At 35.2% G+C, this 20,118-nt stretch overlaps 1 protein-coding gene across 4 annotated transcripts; it reads left to right on the top strand.

Moving 5' to 3' along the window:
* The first annotated feature begins 1,365 nt into the window (after positions 1-1,365).
* LOC128161175 (globin-like) lies at positions 1,366-19,383 on the top strand. Of its 4 annotated transcripts, none has more exons than XM_052824403.1 (4): positions 1,366-1,707; positions 17,504-17,646; positions 17,742-17,967; positions 18,627-19,383. In XM_052824403.1, exons 2-4 carry the CDS (start codon positions 17,513-17,515, stop codon positions 18,765-18,767), a joined length of 501 nt encoding a protein of 166 aa, XP_052680363.1. In that variant the 5' UTR covers positions 1,366-1,707; positions 17,504-17,512; the 3' UTR covers positions 18,768-19,383. The 4 variants fall into 4 exon arrangements, with proteins under 4 accessions (XP_052680363.1, XP_052680361.1, XP_052680364.1 ...); XM_052824401.1 differs by lacking the exon at positions 1,366-1,707 and adding an exon at positions 13,686-13,763; XM_052824404.1 differs by lacking the exon at positions 1,366-1,707 and adding an exon at positions 14,951-14,974.
* Positions 19,384-20,118: the final 735 nt, after the last annotated feature.

Here is a 20,118-nt window from a genome sequence, read left to right on the forward strand (position 1 = left end):
CCTATAAATTCACATCTAGGTCTAATAAAAATAACATGTATCCCGAGAAGCAGGATCGTGAGTAAATTGGGTTTGGTTTATCTGGCCGTCCATTTATCTCTTTGTATGATCACAACTTCAACCTTGACCATCTTTTCTGAACCAGGATAGTAAATTAAGTAGAAGGTCATTGTCAGAGGTTAGAGGTCAATGTCACTACAGTGTAAACGGTCAAGGTTATCGATGGATTTGTTTTAATGGATCTTTGTTGTCATCGTTTTGTTTCTGCCGACTCTATAATTGTTGGTGAGTAAAAAGGCATATTTCAACTGAAAAGGCAAAGCAGGAACAGATTGATATACATGAATGAATTTTATCATAGTTATACAGCTGTGTGAAAATCATCAGACTCAAAATACTGCATTTTTTATTTTTCTTGTCTGAAAAATAAACACAACCAGACACATATCAAACAAAGGCATGAAACTTAACCTGGAATATGTAACGGTGGTCACTAATTAGGTGACATCATTTACCTAGTTAACCAGTCAATTTTAAAATCAAGGAAGCACTTCTTGCCACCGAGAAGTAATGGCGTCATCTAATGCATGTTTTTATCTTGTCACCATATGGTTCATTAAACAAACATTCCCTAAACGACATGCAACGAGAGTAGTGACAGGTTGATTTGATGAACGAGCTACTTTAATCAGAATGAAAGCTTTCTTAATTGACCATTCATTTTCAAGGATAGATAAATTCTCCCTGAGTTTAGGTGACGATGCCACAACAATGGGTTTTACTTTGAGAGAAACCGAATTCCTTAAAAAGCAGTTTGTTTTGTAAAAAAAAGAATGCTTTTCCCTGTAATTTTTTTCTCTTCATTTCTTGCCAGTTTGATTATGTTTTGGGGGTGTAGATCGAGTTTGGGGAGGTGGCTCAGTGGCCAGAGTTTTGCTCCGTCATCGCTCTCTTCAAGTTTGACCGTTGTTGACCGCTACAGTGTATAAACATCTGAGGCCTCTCCGGCAATCTGTAGCTAAACGTCTAATAGAGCAGAGCACAGTATCAGTGCAGGGGCGCTATCAAGTGTTTATGTAGCCGCTCAAACCTTTCTATCATTAAATAAACTCTCAATGACGAGAGAACTTTTGAAAGCTTTATGCTATTATAAATATTTACTCCAGCTTAACTCCCGATCGCCGTAAAATGACAGCATTCTGCAATCAGCTGTGCTGTCGGATAGAAGATTTTATTGTACAGGATCACACTAGGTTGTTACCTTTTGTTATCATAAAGCATAAATAACTCCAGCTACATCCTACGTCATATCTCTCTCTCCGCCGTAGTAAATTATAAATAACAGAACCATGCACGGTGACCGCACACAATTCCCGGATGATTGACAGCCAGGCAATCCAGACACTACATAGACAACATAATTTACTAATAATCAGTTATTTCAATGTAGGTCAATTGACTTTGATATATAAACGTCCTGAGTGCACGATTCTCTAGTGGATAATATTGGTTGAACTCTCGTCTTCTTCCGAGAAGAACTAAAAAGAAAGAGAGGAGAAAACCACATTCCCACGGCTGTACGGTCTTAGCGGAGCTAACAGGGCCCCGGGACGTCCGAAGCTTTTACCTGGGATTTTTTATTTACCTAAATTGGTCTACCCAGTACACCTGAGATCTGTCGGTGTATGCACGTACAGTGAAACACAGGTAGGTGTTGAATTTTATTACATAGGTTTAAAAGTCCGACGAAAACAAAAGTTCTGAATTTAATATCAATGACATTTCAAAATTATTTTACATGCAGTATGCTATGTTTGTTTTGTCTCTTTTAAGAAGTGGTATTCTGGTAGTAGGTGAAATTAGCATTAACGAATGAAATTGATGGCGTATTTTTTACAGGCATAATTATGATAAGAAATATGTGCATAATAAATGCAAATTTAATGTGCAGTAGCATTGTAAAAAAAATCCTAATTAGGACAATTAATCAACTGATTAATTTAGAGCGAGTTTGGACATCTTTATCAAGTGTTCTGAGAGTTGTGGTGATATGGTATGATTTATGACCTTTATTTCGACATATGCACAGTGTTTTACATGGTGTATAAAGAGATCGATTGAAGTTTACGTTTGGCCTGCGCTGTCATCGACATTTGTTCCTGTTGCGTTGTAATGCCTTTTTTTATGTCCAAGAATTAAAGATCTACCTGTGTTGATTAAGGAGTAAAAGAATCTCTCTCTCTCTCTCTCTCTCTCTCTCTCTCATATTAGTACTGTGGGTGGTATATGCACCACTCAGATATATATGTCTCCACACACATTTATACTGTATATGCATCGGGCAATATTTTAAAATGTATTTGTTAATTTCTTCACTCTGTCTGGGATTTCAACCTATTGAAAAATGTGATCTTCCTCAAAGGTGTGATTACGTAAGACAATATTTTGATAACGGGGGAGTGTTATTTGCATGAATGTCATGTTTGCTTCGGAATGCAGAAAAATATCTGGAACTCTCGTTTAAATGCATTGAATTACGACGAGAGGACTCCAGGCCCTAAAGTTAAAGTATCGTATTTTATTTAAGTATACAGTGGTCTGTAGAAAGATAGGTAAAAGAGTCGGTGTGTTTGTGTACAGTAGAGGTTGATATATAAGCATTCCAAAGGCCGTTTGTTAGACCTCAAAAGATTCGGTATCTGAATCCTTGCAGATAAACAAACATTTCAACAGAGCAGGTTTGTCAAGGAACCAAACACGATCAAGTGTAAATACCATGTGTCGAAATATTCCTGGGAAAAAATTCCACTACCGTGCATTGTTTCTCCACGGGGGGTGCCGGTGACATGTCGCTGTTTTATATATCATTTATATATGTACCAATGCTGCGATGCTGACTAATTAATGAAAAGGGAGGGGGGATTCCTTGCGGTCCGTTCCCGATGCGAATGAAATATGTACGTTAATTGTACGACGGTCGTGTGTACAGATATGTACAGGTGTACTCGCTGAAGATCGCAGCGGGGTAGCGTGTGTTGAGAGGGCACTATAAACTGTCACCTGGATGCTAAACATTTGTTAAGTGGCTCAGTGTCAGAAATTCAGATTACTTCCGACTATCGCCCATTTTAATGATTTCCCGGTCGTTCGTTGTCCAAATGATACCAATGCAACTAATCTACTGCGATATGTATACCCGACTGTTATCCTATCAAAAGACGGAAGGTTTAAGAGAAAGGCTTGCAGTTTTGAAACCGTTCGTCTTAATCATGGATCTATTCGAATCTATTCATATTTTGCTCAATATGTTTTACCCTTCTTACCTTTAAATATACGAAGCTTTTATAAAAACATACTTGTAAATGATCTGATGGCGCCTGTACATCGGTCGTCCATTAAAAGACAGAAAAAAGGTTAACGACCCTGATTGAGTGTGGAAAACCTTCGTCTACAATGCGATTTGTGAATTCTACAGAACAGCGATTAAGTCCGAGTCATCACTTGTTCGCTCTTTCTGATACTAGTCGCAGGAGTGTAACAATAAATCTACGGGAAAAATCCTGTTGGCAGACGGCAGCCACAAGACCAGCTGCAGACCCCACTGTCTAAAATCCGCTGCCACTTGATTACGGTTTCCTACAATTTTGTCATCATATAGGTATAAAGGTTGGGGTGATATTTCACTTTCACCCTCACAGGTCATTATTTCAATATATACCATTTAATAGAACGCAAGCAGAAATTTGACCTTCTGTTTAGGTGAATTGCCTGTCATAGACAAGAACAAGGTCAACTATTTTAGGAATTTCTCCGATATAGACAATGTTCACTTATATATCCCTTGCAGAGAATTCAACCTTTTCTCACTTTTCTCTGGTAAACATTGATGGACATTAGCCCTCTAAATATTCCCTATCTATCCATGGAATGTGACAACTTCAATTCTAGCTATTTTTAACTTTCTAAGGTGACGTAAATTCAGGGAAAATGTCCCCTTTGAGAAACATTCAATAAATTATTTCAAGCGCGTAAACCACAAAAATTGATATTCAACGAGTATTGAAAAAAAAATCACAGTATTTTGCGGTCACAACTTCCACTATTTCGCTTCATATTAGCATCATCAGCTCATGCACTCTAGTTTGCAAGAGGACAATTCATTCTAATCAATTATAATTCGAAATGTAAAGCTTTTTGAGATACTAAGATCTTCTCATTTTTACGACATTGAATTTTGAAATTCTGGGATCCTTTGCATCATAGATATGAGAAATGGTGAGAATGGCCTTTTTGGGTATTCTATGGCATTTCGCCTAGGCGGGATGAATTGCATACATGGATTGACATACGCAACCTTTCAAAATTTATTTCTAACAATTTTGAATTACAAATTTTCATAACAAAAGTTGATCTCTGTGTAAACATCACTAAGGTCTGTTGCTTGTATGGAGAATTAATGTAGTGGAAAACTTACTCCGTGACCCTCAAAACTTCCAGTTATATTTTACTTCGAGAATTAATGATGAACATTATTTATAATTTGCATTTGTACCGATCGTAACTAGATTTTTTGTGAATTGTTCTTCAATGAACTCTAGACATCCTTAATACATACTCCAATTTGTCATTTAAAATCCTCTATAAAAATCATCCTTCTAGAACATACAAATCCCATTCATTGTCATAAAGGCCTACTTTTTTTTTTATCGTACTATACCTGAGGACAGAGGTTGAATGATTGCAGGTTTTGATGAGTGAAAGAATATCACCTTATCATTAGAAAACAATTTCAGCCATTTTCTCTATTTTCTCTAACATCTGTGAAAGTTTGATGTAGAACCATTTTAACAAGAGCTTGGACTTTGGGTAGTTGTGTCAAACATTGTGACGTAGGCTTGTCTATTTCATTGCTGGCCATTCAGTCATGGCTCTTTGAAAGCTACACAATTTGTCTAGTAAAAAAGACCATGCAATCAATGTTTATTTCGCTTGAAACCAGCATCATTTTAAACTTTTTTTGACACAAGAAATAGATAGTTACATCCTCCTTAAAGTCCAAGGCCTTGTCAAAATGGTTCTAATTTAGTATAAATCCATTTCCTTTTGACCGTGATTTGGAGTTCACGTATCCCATCTGCCATCAAACTAGATTCTAGTCATTTCTAAAACGAATAATGCATAAAAACCCTTATAATACATGTTCTAAACATGTTATTTTCCTTTAATCATAATTCTCATAGGTTGTTCCTGTTTATCATTCATAGTTCTTAACTATATCATTTTATCATAATTTTATCATCATTATAGCTCGTCTGAGCCGAAAGAAGAACAACCAGTAGAATTACGTGTACATGAGACTTTTTAGAAATTTATTGTTCAAAATGAATATCTGACCGACAAGTTTTTCTCTCTAGATAAACTGGTATTTGAAACGAGATGACACATATAAATAATTTTTGGATTTTTTAAGTTGCACGCAGTTTTGGCAAATAAACATATTAGTAGGTATGAAGCATATTGTGATAAAAATTATTTCTAGCAATGAAATTTGAAATCGCCACGTGGAATTAACGGTTTTTAGTTTTTAGGGTAACTCAAGTGATATGTTACAATGAATATCAGTAATATATATGGAATAGTGCCATTAATTAATAAGTGCTATTCTGATCACATTTTGTCTGTCGTCCGTCTGTCCGTCTGTCCGTAAACTTTTCACATTTTCAACATCTTCTCAAGAACTACTAGGCCAATTTCAACCAAACTTGGCACAAATCATCCTTAGACAAAGGGGATTCAAAGTTGTGAAAATTAAGGGCCACACCCGTTTAAAAGGGGAGATAATTAGAAATTAATGAAAAATTTCGAGAAATTTTCAAAAATCTTCTTCTCAAGAACCAGAAAGCCAGGAAAGCTGAAACTTGTGTGGAAGCATCCTCAGGTAGTGTAGATTCAAAGTTGTGAAATTCATGACCCCCCGGGGTTAGGATGGGGCCACAATGGGGGGTCGAAGTTTTACATAGGAATATATAGAGTAAATCTTTAAAAATCTTCTTCTCAGAAACTAAACAGCAGGAAAGCTGAAACTTGTGTGGAATCATCCTCAGGTAGTGTATATTCAAAGTTGTGAAAATCATGACCCCCGGGGGTAAGGTGGGGCCACAAAGGGGGGTCGAAGTTTTACATAGGAATATATAGAGTAATTCTTTAAAAATCTTCTTCTCAGAAACTAAACAGCCAGGAAAGCTGAAACTTGTGTGGAAGCATTCTCAGGTAGTGCTGATTCAAAGTTGTGAAAATCATGACCCCCGGGGGTAGGGTGGGGCCACAATGGGGGGTCGAAGTTTTACATAGGAATATATAGAGTAAATCTTTAAAAATCTTCTTCTTAGAAACTAATCAGTCAGGAAAGCTGAAACTTGTGTGGAATCATCCTCAGGTAGTGTAGATTCAAAGTTGTGAAAATCATAATCCCCGGGGGTAGGGTGGGGCCACAATGAGGGGTCGAATTTTTACATAGGAATATATAGAGTAAATCTTTAAAAATCTTCTTCTCAGAAACTAATCAGCCAGGAAAGCTGAAACTTGTGTGGAAGCATCCTCAGGTAGTGTAGATTCAAAGTTGTGAAAATCATGATCCCTGGGGGTAGGGTGGGGCCACAATGGGGGGTCGAAATTTTACATAGGAATATAAAGAGTAAATCTTTAAAAATCTTCTTCTCAGAAAGTAATCAGCCAGGAAAGCTGAAACTTGTGTGGAAGCATCCTCAGGTAGTGTAGATTCAAAGTTGTGAAAATCATGATCCCTGGGGGTAGGGTGAGGCCACATTGGGGGGGGGGGGTGTTAACATTTTACATAGAAATATATAGAGTAAATCTTTAAAAATCTTCTTCTCAGAAACTAATCAGCCAGGAAAGCTGAAACTTGTGTGGAAGTATCCTCAGGTAGTGTAGATTCAAAGTTGTGAAAATCATGATCCCTGGGGGTAGGGTGACATGGGGGGGATGTTAAAGTTTTACATAGGAATATAAAGAGTAAATCTTTAAAAATCTTCTTCTCAGAAACTAATCAGCAAGATTCTTTATAATTGTTAAAACTTTGGCTCCAGTACAATTCTTCGGCCTCACAAGAAGGTTCAGAGTTTGATGTAGCTAAATATCCCATACATAAACAATTGTAAAGGATTTTTTTGAGAACTGCAATACTCAACATGTGATATGACTATAAAATTGAAGCAGGCAGCTATTTTTTCATTAGAATCTTTTTGTATTACTGTATTGAGTTGTTGCCCTTGATTTATTGATTCTTGATTATTTTAATTAATGCATCCACTGTTAACCCATTATTGTGATGATTATTTTTATACAATAATAAATATTCAATGTATATAAGTTGTTCTGCATCAGAAGTTTTGGGTTAGGCCGGATTAGTTTGTTTATTTTTGATTTCCAATTTTTAGATACTATGAATTATTTTAGGCCGGCACATATATAGGGACAGTGTCTATTGCATTATGATGAGTGAATGTTTGGGGTTAAACTTGAACAGGTATAGGTAGAGTGAGTGTGTGAACATCCGTGTTTTCTAACCTTCGATACAAAGTGTGCGGTCATTCCTGCTCTATATCGCATTAATATAAGTGTACAGTCATACCTGCTTGTATTGGTGGTGGTTGAGGCGGAGCACTAGTGTATGGTCATCCCTGCAGGTGTTCAGGCCTTTTTAGCGCAAATGTGCCGCACTCCCTGCTTGTGTTAGGTTGAGCTGTTGGCGGAAACGTTGGTACCTGTTGAGTTGCGTAGGTGTGCGGTCATCCCTGCCTGCGTAACGTTGAGTTCCTATATATGTGCAGGAGCGGTGATTAAAGTCTGCTCTTGTAAATATTGGCAGCAATCAGGGCTATCCGAGTTCCAAGGGGGAAAATGGATTTTATTTATACAGGATCTACGTGTATTATTGTACATTGTCCAGATTGTTTGTATTATGACTCCATTAAGCTGACTTTATCATACCTATTGTTCCTCAGGTGAGCGATGTGGCCCATGGGCCTCTTGTTTGCTTCAACTTTATTTTACATATTCGAGTTGGCTTGTACATTGAAGATTTCGATTGGTGATGTTTTGTCAGCCTGTTCACTCGTCTATGCTTTTCGATGTATGATAGAACAGATTAATTGTCATAGTTACCGTACATTACATATAATTAACTTTCCTTACCGCCGATCGACTGGTTACAAAGATAAATCAAATTGATGAATTGTTGATCATGCTTTCCAAAACATTCTGTACCCCCATATACCCCGCCCTATTAACATTTTAAAGAAAAGCTTCAGTATTATCATTGGTTCTTGAAAGACGTTCAGATAGATTAAGTTCTTACTTTGGGATATTCAGTCTGAAACCCACGGATTTTGCGACAATCGGAGACAGGACGATTGTCGTGTTTCCGTTACGACTGCTTTTTACCATCATTATGTCACGGTTGCCCGGCAAACTCTTAACTTTTCTCTCTTCGCCGTCATTTATATCTTTGGTTTTTAATAAAGACGTCTCTAAAAACAAAGTAGGAGTAAAAACGTTGCTATAGTTAGATTGTTATCTCTGCATTTGCAGTTGTTTTCGAGTCAAGACTTGATAATTGTTTTTTATAGGGGCAGTCAGTAAAAGCAATTGTATGGTACATGTGTCTTTGACCCCAACGAATTAAAAACATTTTGTTATAATAAGCAACTATCTTTTGAACGGATTAAATTTATAGAACTTTCTCTACTCGTTTAGTTATAGTTTTGTATCGTGTATATACTAATATATGTAGTGATCTTCTACTAGTCTATCCTAAGTTAAATTTTTGTGCATATGGAGTTGGCGTTGCAATTCATGGTTAGAAATGATAGACATAGTTTTCTATGTAATGTGCACACAGTACACATCAGCAAGACTCCGACAGCTACGTGTAGATTGAATAGTATAAAAATGTGGATTTCGCCATAGCAACTTTTCGGGCCTTTCCGACAGAGCTTGGGAAAATACCTCGAATGTATTAACATTACCGGATGTTATACTCTGTCCCAAGTTTTTTGTTTTCACCACTTTTCGCTTGATATTTTGGTAATCACAAATGAGTTCAAATTACGTTAATCCACTGATATGAAAAATGTCCAGATTATCTGTTTTGAAACACCCCTCTACCGCTTCAGGTTTCAAAACACATCCCAAATTAGAAAGTCTACGGAGATTTTGCATTGCATCAGCCATTAATAAGCCCGGATGATAACGTTGAAAAATTGTGCGAGGTGTCCCGAGTACTTCCGAATGGAGAAAAGATGTAAACATTTCCCATTATAAATCTCCGTAAGAAATTTTGTTTTCGTTCCTGTGAACTTTTATGAGGGAAAAATGATAATCTGTCAATGAAGATATCTTGGATATTTTCCCTTTTATCGATTTCAACAGCATTTCTTTCACAGGTATGTGTATTTTAATTAAAAATCATCAGAAAGGAATGGAAGCAATAACTTGGGACAGACTATAGAATTTTACACAAAATGGAGTCTCTTCCCATTAAAATTAGCATCCGCTAGACAGCATCGTATGTCGCTTGTGTGGTATGTTTTAGGGTATGTCGTTGACTTTAATGATGACATCTCAACAGCTATACAGTGAAATATGGTGTATTCATATAAAGTTTTATTTAAAAAAATGAGGGGGTGTCATGGACGCCTATGTAATACATTTGAGGTGTTTTTCCGAGCTCTGCCGGAAAGGCCCGAGAAGTTGTGATTGGTATATGGGGTTCTAAAAGTCAATTTTATCCGTTTCTGTCTTTCGGAAATCCCTTAAAGTAACGAACAAGGATCTTGAGATGAGATATGATTTATTATATGTTAATTGAGCAGATAAAATTGTTGAAACAAGCTTGTCTGTTAACACAGACTCTATGAGTAAAGGAAAACTAAATCATATCAACGCCTAAAAGCCCAATGATTAAGTAGCTACAAGTGAAGCCAAGAGAAGGACAGGAGTGTCTTCATGATATACTAGGAACTTCCAGTCGTTAAACTAATTTTTGTCAGCAAATTCATTTGCCATTAACGGTTGTTCATGGATAGTGATTAGAGCACTTGAGCACTCCAAGGATAAATGGTTGGCTTGACTTAGTTAACGCGGTTTGGTTCTGATAACAATATAACCTTGATAAGGCCTAATTGGACAGAGTCCATTTCACGCTATAACCTTTTTATCTCTTCGTTTTATCGAGGAGTATTTCTACTTTATTTAAGCAAGTACACATTGCTAATAAGACACAAAAGATGGACTTTCACCATTTCAATGCCGTGTTGTATATCTCAAACAGTGCCATCAATATTTTATAGAAAATCTGTCGAACACAACCTGCCATCATTTGCACTATCATAAATACAAGTATTTTAGACTAAATTTGAAAATTCATATTGCCATGGTACATGCATTATACCAAGGTATTTTTTAAACATCCTTACACCTTACACTGCATAACTGGTTTTAGTCAGTTTGACATTTTTTGCTTAATTTTAATTGAGGAGCATTTTTGTTACCTTATGAGGGACAGCTATTCAGGTTACATTTTTTTTGGAGGGGGGATGTCTATGGTGACCTATATGTCGACAACAAAAACAGCAGTACATGTTTATGAAATACTTGACCAGAAGAAATTTCGGGCACCTGCTTGGATGAGACCTCGGGCACCTGTTGGACATTTATTTGTGTGTCTCGGTTGATTAATACCCTAGTATCAGCACTAATGAGATTCGCTGGCTTGTTGTTATGAGATTCAGATGGTCAGCGAATGACGTTTGGTGCGATGAGGTCTTTTGATAGGCCGTGTTGACAAACACTGTATACGACACTCATTGGCACAAGCATTTCTTCATATCATTCTTCACCATGTCAGATGTCTGTACCTTTTTTAATTTGTTAACAATCTGACGATTCCAGGTAATCTTTATGCAGTCCTAAGATGCTAGAAACGGTATAATTTTTTATCGTCTTGTTTGTTCTGGGCCTAACTTAATTGGAAAAAGAAGCGTCATACACTGAATTACAGGAAAGACGTTCTACCAACATCTACTGGTATTATAGATATACAACGCAAATTGGATAAAAGCATGTGTCAATAAACTATTTATCTTAATTTCAAAGAATATCTAAAGAATACAGACGATTCCGGTCTGTTGAGGTCTTCCTGTTTGGGAGGTGCTGGGATAATGCTCCCGGTCGACGTTGCAAGGATTCTTAGTATGTTTTAAATGATCCATTCAGTGTCGATGTTTTGCTTGTGTTAAAAAAGGGATATGAAATAGAGCCATTTTAGACCTTGGACTTTCAGTAGGGCGTCGCTACCTATTTTTTGCGTCAAAACAATTCAAAAATGACGCGGTTTCAAATATGCACCGTTTGCGTAGTCTTAGCTCAAAAGCCAGACAAATCTTGTTGATTTCAAAGAGCAATGGCTGAGTGGTTAGCAATGAAATAGACAGGCCTACGTCACGTTGCTGTTTGACACAACTATCCAAGCTCCTCTTAAAATGTTCTTTTTTCGTTTAAAGTGAAATTTTATATGCTGGCATTCACCTGAGCAAAGTTTTAAAAAAAGAAGATGGGGGAATAAGATGGCGCAAATGCCCATTCGGTTTAGTGGTGAAATACAATTTTGAATTTATTTTTCCCCAATTAAATCTATTGAAATATATTATAATACAACTTTGCAAACGCAAAATTTCTAACTATAGTCAGTTTTTAATATATAAATTAACAAAAAATAAGAAAGAAAAAAATTGTCGGAAATTTTGGTGGTATCGAACCGGGAACATAAAAACCCTCGATATATAAGGTTAGCTTATGCCAGGTACTCTAACCACTGAGCCATTTCAAACACAACAAAGTGGGCTTTTTAAATATTATGTGTGACTAAGGCCACGAACTACCGGACTTGTATTATTTTTTCAAAACGTTCAATTGTTGGGATACAAAATGATATTTTTTTAGTATAGTGGGTCATCTCTCCACGTTTTTGTTGATTGAAATCGGTTTGTTTTCCAATAGACCTTAATTAGACTATGAGAAAAACATGGAGCACAGACCCACTCTATAAAAGAAAATGCCTTGAAGTTCTAAAAAATGACAGTATTTGCAGGTTTTGATACTTATACGCCTGTTTGAGTCAACATATTCCAAGTATTGAACATATCTTTAGGTTAAAAATCAATGATTCGTTAAATATATATTGTTTTAAATGATTTAAAAAAAACCCATCAGATTTATTGATACTTTAATTTTTCAGTAGCCTGTCCGACCGCGTATGGGCATTTTAGACGCCTTATCCACCCATCGTCTTATATAAAAATCAACAATCAGTATTCATTTCGTTATCCTTGGCGCAGATTTTTTTTTTTCAGTAAGGATGTGACTTTGTTGATATCCATAGGGCAAACGTCTTCTTTTTTTTCTAAAATCGCTTGTTCATATTCAATACCTGTTTACCGCACCTATTGCGCACTTTAATTATTGACTCGACGATCCCAAAGATGATACCCTGAAGACTGTTAAATTTTTAATCATCCTGTTAAATTTTTTATCTAGTCAACAAACAACACCCAGAATTCTGCACACGGCTATACTTGAGCGATTTGTCGGCATCTCTTGTTGGTCTTTTAATGGCGCAGTGACTGCTTTTTGTACAGATGTATGTACTATATGTATTATGGACGAATGAGGCTTTGTTTATTACGTGAACCATCGGAGAAGCGCTGAACTCTTTTACAACCATACAGTTTTCTAACTTTACTCCGGTAAATGACCCATTAGAGGAATATATTCTTATATATATTATAATATATTTATACACTGAAATGCTTTAAAACACAAGAATTAGTTATGTTCGATTCTACATGCATATTTGGTTCAGGTATATACCCTGTAGTATAGCATAGCATAGCAAAACATAACGAAACAAAGTAATGATATTCAATTCTATGATGCGTCTTAAAACGGACCGCTTAAACCTGTTCCCAAGTTTTTGTATTTCCGTTTTAGAGATTTTCTGTACAAGTACATGTATCAATCATAGCGTACAATTTAAATCGAACTAAGAGAAAGATCATCTTCTTCTGGTTATAGAATTGTATAACTAACGAAAACTTTAAAACAAAAATAGAATAGGTGAATTTTGGGATTTGAACCATGGAACATTTTGCCCAACAAATACACATGTTTTTGAGGTCACTGCTGTCATTTGGTTGGTCGGGGAGGACGTTTATTGTCTTTAGATTTACAATGTCCTAGTTTATTATTCCTAATATTAGCCTAAATATGCTTACATAGACTTGTGTTGGAGTTTTCCTATACTAAATATATATAAACGGGTATGAAGTCTGTTTTATTTTCACCTTGCAGTATGCATATACTCTTTCTATTCGTAGCTAGGTTGCCGGGCAAGCATTCAATTGTCAGAAATAGTTTTCAATTACAATTTAATACAAATATTCAATTTATCAAAAGTTCCCATTTCGAACGCATACTCAAACATGTTTGCTTTTATACATTATGACAAGGTTTAGCCGTGGGAGAGATTATCAAGAGCTTCATTATTTTTCAGTGTGACACAAAGAGAATTCTTTTCGACAAGTGATTTCAGTGTATTTCTATGTCAGGGCTTTCAGATTGAAGTAACAGACGGCTCGTTGTAAGGACCAGTTCACCTGTGTGGTCAGATTTGAATGGTCATTCAGGTAAAATGAGGTCAATGCAGTGAAAATTTACTGTCCATGCCATCAACCCATTAACCAACTGAAGATTTAATTAAGATGTTGACAATAAATAAACGCACACGACCGTGGCATATAAAACACCTAAAACCTCCGGAATGAAAAATCTGAATCCTAAATCTATAACCGTTTGGCGGAATAAATAGCGTACATTTTAAATGTCTGTATACACTTTTCGTCTTTAACATGATTACAGACATGTATGCCTTCACAAGGAATCCATGTCCTTGAAATGCTTCAATACGAGGTCTAAATAGAACATTTATTACAACTGTGCAATGTATGGCCTATTGCACAAGTGTGCATGGGATCTGTTCTCTTTGATCAGAATAACAAAGGTCTACGTATTGAACGACACGTAGAGAGGTCATACGAAGGGGGTAAACACGTGTGTAACATTCGGGGGGTGGGGGGGGGGGGTTGTCGTGTGGGGAATGGTATCGTATTGTATCGACCCTTCACCCCTCCAAACACTTCAAAATAATTAATCACAAAAGAATATGAGCTGAATAAATATTTTATCACACAAGAAATAAGTGTTCTGGAATTCACGACATGCATTTATATGTAGGTCGCATTTTATGTACTTTGTACTCTAACAGTATTATTTTTTTTTTTTTACAAAAGTGCCTCGACCACATCTTTCTCTCTCCCTCAGTGTAAAGTTGTCATCAATTAAACAAGCATTAATGAAATGATTTCTTTTAAATTGAGATCGATAGCCCTACACTGGTAAAGTTGATAAGAACTTTATATTCAGTTAACCTTATGAATATCCTCTTATAAAAAGCGAAAGAAAAAAAGTAAAGGTATTTATGAATCAACGCATTTAAATTTTTACTGCAAAGATGCAATTGATTTATGCTGTTAAAAACTTGCATATTCTATAGTGTACATGTATATCAAGCGAAAAAAACATCATATCAAATTATGATATGAAAGAGAGAGAGAGAGAGAGAGAGAGAGAGAGAGAGAGAGAGACGCTTGCCGTGCTTTATCATTCCAATGCTATCATCAATCATCGGAAATGAATTGCACGGCATCTGTGAATCTAGATATTAAAAAAGGAATAAAAATGGAAATAAACAAAGGTAAGAAAGAAATGCAGCATTAGTTTATATTTTCATCTGGCAGAAACAGGGACACGGGATTAGTTTTACCTTGTCAACAAGACGGTAGGTCTAATAGTAAGAAAAGCCTTTTTTATAAACCATGAACATCAAACTTAACAATAAAATTACCAGTAGAGAATATTTTACGCTCTATTGTGCATATATTTAATGGCAAATTTAAATATTACCATTGAATCGTATAAAAACAATGTGCATTTATTCTATTGCAAAAAAAAAGGTAGAAAAAATACCGATATTATGTCAAGAATTGATAAGGTTTTCTGAAAAGAGCTGATGTTTTCCGGGAAAAAAATCACTCTTTAAAATTCAAAAACTAGAACAAGGTATTTAAAAATAATTTTCAAGTGAAATATTTTCAAATAAGGAAAATGTCATTGAAAAAAAAACATGACAAATAAAAAACAGAAAAAGAAAAACTCACCAAAAAAAAAAAAGGTTCAAAACAACTGACAGTCTTGTTGACTACTCTCGCCTACATGCATCAATTGATTCCGGAATTTTCAATAATATATGATCGCAAAAATTATCTAGGGAATAACATAGAGATATTTAAAAATTACATAACATCGTCTACTGTTTAGAACCGAAAAATGAAATGATTTTGAGAGAAATTTAACAGGTGTACATTCTAATTTATTTCATGGATTGAACACATTTTTCAAATGCCAGGAAAGTTTTCCTTCTTTAAGAGTTTCTGTAAAATTCCAAATATTATCGAGTTTAGCGATAACATTACGAAATGTTAAAATATTTTTCATAGATTTACTTCCGAATATGGCTTTTCTTGACCTTTCGTTTACAATTTTCTTTACATACTTGACAATTGTTGGTCCCTTTCATCTGCTACATGTGTCTGTGTATGTGCTTTATGTTTATATAAAGTCTCTTAGGTGAATTAAAAATTAAATGGAATTTTGACATTCGAGATATTATTAGGCTGTTTTTAATTTACAATGCACGTTCTAAGTTCGTTCTAAATTGTCACCCTGGCTATTATAAATGGTATTATGATGCATATGTTCTTGGTATTGCATCTAGTGGAAAATCAGTTTTATTTTAATTATAATTATGTGTGGCATTATAAAAAGAGCGCAAGAGATGAGTGTGAATCAGAATGAATGCTAACATGAGTAGCGAACAAAAGGTAGGTCAGAACTTAATCACAGGAAATCAGCGAAAGTTATACTTATGATCGTCCATTCCTAAGGTAGTCTATGTATGTAGTATATTCTAAAAGCCTCAGCAGTTAAAACTAAGTGTTTAAAACGGCCCTTATTATAATATCATTGGTCGTACTGTTCACGTAAATGGCCTTCAGAGTAAATTCAAAACGAGCCGGATAGGGTTACGTACCAACCTCCGACGAATTGCCTCCTTAATTACCCTCAGAAAACCGTAAACGTGACCTGGGTCACGTGAGTTCAGTTATCCGTGTCCCCGCAGATATAACTGTTATCCATTTAGTCCTTGTTACATCTCTCCCCAAGAGGCCCGCTTACCTATTACAACAGCTAAAGGATTTTTATCTTCCGTAAGGTTATCGGTAAGAACAGGTTCTTTATAAAATAACGATCTTTTGTAAAACGTTTCTACGAAATAGGCAACACTGAAAAAAACCCGGAATAATTTCACCAATTTCTGTTTTTATTTTTGATATAAAAATCCTACTTGTTGGATATAAAAGAAAATAGGTCATTGAATGAGATTAAGATTAGAAGATAGCTACGCGTTACGCGTATTAACGTTTGTCAAAATAAGTCCATGATACAGTTCTGTTCTAGTAAATGCTGCGTTACGATATATGCATGTCTTTAAACAGTTAGGATTTCGACACACCAGTTTTTAATAATCAGTCGCGTTGTAAAATTCCCGTTTTTAAGTAATGTACATGACCAGTAAACAAATGCATTAGTAAACTTAAGCTGTAACTGTACTATTTAAGTTTTTTGATAATTTTTGGGTGCTTTTAATTTCTTTTTTCCACAAACCGTTTTTTGCTCTTTTTCCCACCTAAATATATATTCTTTTGCTACATCATACTATTTTATAAAAAGGTATATTATTTAATTTGTCGTGCATTTTGTATGTATTACCTTGCATCTCATGGAGAAGGCTTACATAGGCATTGCCTACTGCCTAATCCATTTATGCAAATATACATTTGCGTAATAAAATGTATGTTCAAATCAAATCAACAAATGCATCACTTTTATCTTTATTACTATATTTAAGCAAAATACATGAGTAAAGATTATTATAAAAAATCACCATGAGATATCATTTAATATTTTTTTTTTGGTTAAAATATGTTAGAAACATTTTAAAAGTTTATTACATCTGTGTACTACATGGTTTTAGATGGAGCGATAGTATACATAATTATACTTCTGGGCGGTCGTGACGTTTTTAGCTTGAATTTTAGATGATTTGAGTATTGATATTTATTAAAAGATTCTCATTGTTGCACGCGGTGAGAGAGATAATTATGAAAAAAGAAAGAGAGAAAATATCTGGATTTGATTTTCCAACTTTATAGTGAAAAGATTATAAAAATTTACAATTTTTTCACAGATAGAGAAAATGACCGAAAACAACAACACAAAAGACCCGGTTACTGGGTTAACGGAAGAGGAAGTGATTGCAGTCGAAGACAGCTGGAGCATGCTCTATCGCAGAGAGCACCGGAAGGAGAACGGCGTCAAACTCTTTATGAAGTAGGTTCAGATCTAGAGTCCACAGTTACTGTAGTATACAAAACTGAATGCAATTGCACTCATCAAATATCTGACGACAATCAATATTTTTACAGTTTGTATTCACTTCATCCAGCAACAATAGCGAAATTCCCACTGTTCAAGGGTAAAACACTAGAGGAAATTTCTAAGCATCCGAAACTTCCAGCGCATGCGATGTCCGTCATGTACGCCTTGGCCTCGTACATTGATAACTTACACGATACCGATCTTCTAGTGGAGCTCGTCAAGAAAACAGCGGTCAGCCATATTGGACGTGGAGTGGGCTCGGAATACTTTAAGGTAGTGTCATGTAATTTTTGTATTAACTGCCACCCGGTTAATTCAACACTATTAGTCATATTTTACTTTATAAATTCAAATGCTTAAGGAAAACATCTTGCTTTAACATTTTTGGTTCCTCGTTGTTCTTATTCTTTACTTTTAAATTAGTTGATTTAGTTTGGTTTAAATTAACAAGGAAGATTCTGTAAACAAGGTTGCAACTCATTTTAGCAATTTTATGGTCATTTGGTCGAATAATGTTACTTCATTAAGACTGCTTATTTGCTAAAATTAATAGGTGGTGACATTGTGAACCATTTAGACTCAGGTGGATATGTCTTTTTTGTGTACATTTCCTTAATACGAAATAATTAATAAAGCTTTTGGGAAAATTTTGTACTTATTGTTTGTTATCACATGACTCAAATGATGTATTTTGCTTGGATACATGCTGGCTATTTGGAATTTGATTTGCAAACTCGCGTCCAAATTTGACTCATTTTGTATCTTTTGCATCTAGTGCATCAAGATTGACATGTTGTTAAATTTGTGTTTACGTTTACTACTACATATGATGTTTTAACTTATTACATTAATTGGTCTGTCAAAAACCAGAAAATGTTTCTATTTGATATAAAATATTTTTGAATAAACACCATTTTTTTTCTCTTATTCAGCTGCTTTCTGACGTAGTTCCGGCGTGGATGAAAGAGGTTCTGGAGGAGGAATGCACCCCCTTAATGCTGTCCTCCTGGGGAAAACTTCTCGGTATTGTCGTGGCAGTAGTGAGCGGGGAGGAGCAAAACATGACGTCATAATGGTTCCTGTGACGCGTTTCCGTCGTAAAAAAAGGGTATAAAAACTTGGCACAAATTCAGGGATCCTGAACCTCAGGATATGTCCGTATCTATTAAAAGTAACACGCGTTTGATTTGAAACTTCTGAGAGTCCCACGTGTTCATTTGATTGTACATGTACAAAGATATAAACATGTCAGTATGATATGTAATCATCGTTCTAGACATATTTCTGTATAATAGTCTAGTGATGACTTATTCATTTGCCTGTGTTGTACTACTGTATATTGATTTACAAGGTATTTGAATGGGAAGAGTATTCTACGTATTTCTTTGACGCATTAATATGTATCTCTTCACCTGATAACCAGTCTTGAACAATACGTCATTATCTATAATATGACATGTCTTGCATCAAATTTCCACCAACATTAGATCATTTTTAAGAAAGTATTTTTCAGAACTCGTTGTTGGTTTTAATTTTTGTTATGTTATGTGTCTTTAGTTTTTGAGTGTATATCAGTTTTTGTAGATTGAACGATGAATTGAGTTTTATATAATGATAAACTTCCAGTCTTGTTAACCAAGTGTAGACTGGTTTACTGTACATTTACGAGTAATAAACGTATAATGGTTATGCAGTTGTTAGTATTTACCGCCATATCCGTGAGAGGCGTGCGAAAGATGGATGGATTTAATTCTGACTCATAAAAAAAACTTCATAAATCAGAGGTTAATAAGATTTATCACTGGTATTTTATTTGTATACATCGTTTCTGATTTGAAAATTCTAGATTTTCAAATAACCACACATTTATCTCTTTAACCTCTTTAAGAACATTTTACATGACGTCGCCCTGTTTTGTATGATAAACTATATCTCTTGATGTTTATTCATGTTTTCAAACTATATCTTCAAACTCAACAAACTATTCTTTATATAAAGATCAGGCCATCTCTCTCTCTCTCTCTCTCTCTCTCTCTCTCTCTCTCTCTCTCTCTCTCTCTCTCTCTCTCTCTCTCTCTCACACACACACAATTATTACTTCTTTAGTGCAATAGACTTCAAACTTTGAATACTCGATTCAATTTATAAGTTTAAATTAAACAACATACACTCAATCAATCAATCAAACAAGAAACAAACAAGCAATCAATCAATAAGAACAAACTAAACAAAAACAAACAAACAAAAAACCCAGTCAACACCTCGCAAAGCACTTGTCTCAAAGCCAAAATGAGATGAATTAGTGCTTCCGATTCGGCATTAAAGCAAACATGTGTGTTCGTTAATGTTGATCAAAAGAATGCTCCATTGACAAAATTTTATCTAACTTTCTGTATCCCTTAAATCCGCAGTAAAACTCAAACC

This window comes from Crassostrea angulata, chromosome 8 (assembly GCF_025612915.1).
Source record: "Crassostrea angulata isolate pt1a10 chromosome 8, ASM2561291v2, whole genome shotgun sequence".
In the NCBI taxonomy this organism is placed as follows: Eukaryota; Metazoa; Mollusca; class Bivalvia; order Ostreida; family Ostreidae; genus Magallana; species Magallana angulata.

What these genes read in the sequence shown, in the direction of transcription:
- LOC128161175 (XM_052824401.1), top strand. An exon ending in GGCGTCAAACTCTTTATGAA is followed by an intron (nt 17,647 to 17,741) that starts GTAGGTTCAGAT and finishes ATATTTTTACAG; the next exon opens with TTTGTATTCACTTCATCCAG. An exon ending in TGGGCTCGGAATACTTTAAG is followed by an intron (nt 17,968 to 18,626) that starts GTAGTGTCATGT and finishes TCTCTTATTCAG; the next exon opens with CTGCTTTCTGACGTAGTTCC.